Source organism: Austrofundulus limnaeus, unplaced genomic scaffold (genome assembly GCF_001266775.1).
Source record: "Austrofundulus limnaeus strain Quisiro unplaced genomic scaffold, Austrofundulus_limnaeus-1.0 Scaffold436, whole genome shotgun sequence".
NCBI classification, from domain to species: domain Eukaryota; kingdom Metazoa; phylum Chordata; class Actinopteri; order Cyprinodontiformes; family Rivulidae; genus Austrofundulus; species Austrofundulus limnaeus.
Window position 1 is genome coordinate 332,539 of NW_013952838.1, and position 1,327 is coordinate 333,865.

The 1,327-nt window shown below is 44.6% G+C and overlaps 1 protein-coding gene across 1 annotated transcript in view; it reads right to left on the bottom strand.

The window, feature by feature from the left end:
- Positions 1–959, bottom strand: part of LOC106529322 (insulin-like growth factor-binding protein 2-B) — a 17,927-nt gene extending 16,968 nt beyond the window's left edge. The window contains exon 1 of the mRNA XM_014024713.1: positions 376–959. Coding sequence (XP_013880167.1) covers positions 376–736 — 361 coding nt within the window. The 5' untranslated portion in view covers positions 737–959. The remainder of the gene's footprint in view (positions 1–375) is intronic.
- Between the last annotated feature and the right edge of the window lie 368 nt (positions 960–1,327).

Consider the following 1,327-nt stretch of genomic DNA (forward strand, 5'->3'; position numbering starts at 1 on the left):
GTTTAATTATTTGTCTGTTGAATGAAATAAAGTTCTAAACCAATAAACCAAAGAATTTCAGCTCAGTTTTTCTTAAAACTGCCAGTTTGCAGCCATGAGTTTCAAATCAAAAATATTTCTCTTATTTGAATGCGTCCCCCTTAAAAACAACCTCAGGTGTGTTGGAGCAGAGAAACAAGTAAAACATGCACAGAGGCCCACCAGGACCAGGACTGTCCACCTCTGGACCCGAGTCTGATCAGGTGGACTGAGACATTCAGCAGGATCCAGAGACAGATCATTACAGCCGAAACAAAAACTCAAACATGGATCCAGTGGATCCCTCCGGTGGTTAGACGTTGTTTTTATTAATTATAAAACGTGTTTGGTTCTCACCGTACGTTGGCTGCCAGTCCACACCTGTGGTGACGTCCAGGTCCAGCCTCTGCCTGCACCGGCCCGAGCCCTGGATGAGCTCCTGCAGGGGGAAGTCTGCGTCCACGTCGGGGTAACACCTGAGGCCCGTGGAGCACCTGGGGGTGTAGACCCCGCAGGGCTCCCCCTCCAGCCTGGCGCACAGCGGGCAGCAGCCGCAGCCCGGCTCCCTCACCACCTCCGTGCAACCCGGGCTCACCTTGGGACAGGCGTGGAGGTCCTCCGCCGTGCAGCTGGGACATCTGAACACCAGATCCCCCAGCACAAGTCCAGGCCACGCACAGGACGCCAGCAGCAGGTTCGGCAGGAGAAATGTGAGCATTATAGGGTTTGTTGGGTTTGCTGCAGAGTGCTGAAATCAAAGTGACCCTTGGAAAATGAACTTGAGGATCCTGGAACAGTCAACTCTTTGTGTAAACACTCTGACAGGGTCCTATCTGCTGTTAGGTTACACACTGACGCTGGAAAWACAGCAGATTTTATTCAAACTGTATAAAGCAGGCCTGGTCAGTCCTGCATGTTTTACTTGTTTCTCTGCTCCAACACACCTGATCCGAAGGAATAGATGATTATCAGGCTTCTGCAGTACGGAGGACCAACACCGACATAATTAGAAATAAAATCAGAATTATGTGAACCACTAAATAAATACACTTAAAATGCACCAATAAAATTAAAAAAGAACTTTATTTCCTGTTTTATATTTTAATTGACTTTCATTTTTATTTTTCCAGGTTAGTTCCAATATATTTTAACACTACAGATTTTTTAATATATATTAATTGTTTTTCCTTTTTGTGCATTTGTATGTCTTAAATGTTTATGCTTAATTATTTTTATACTTTTTTCCAACAAGTCTTTTTTTATTTCTATGTGTTGCATGCTTGTGTTGCCTCAGTTTAGCTAAAAGTTT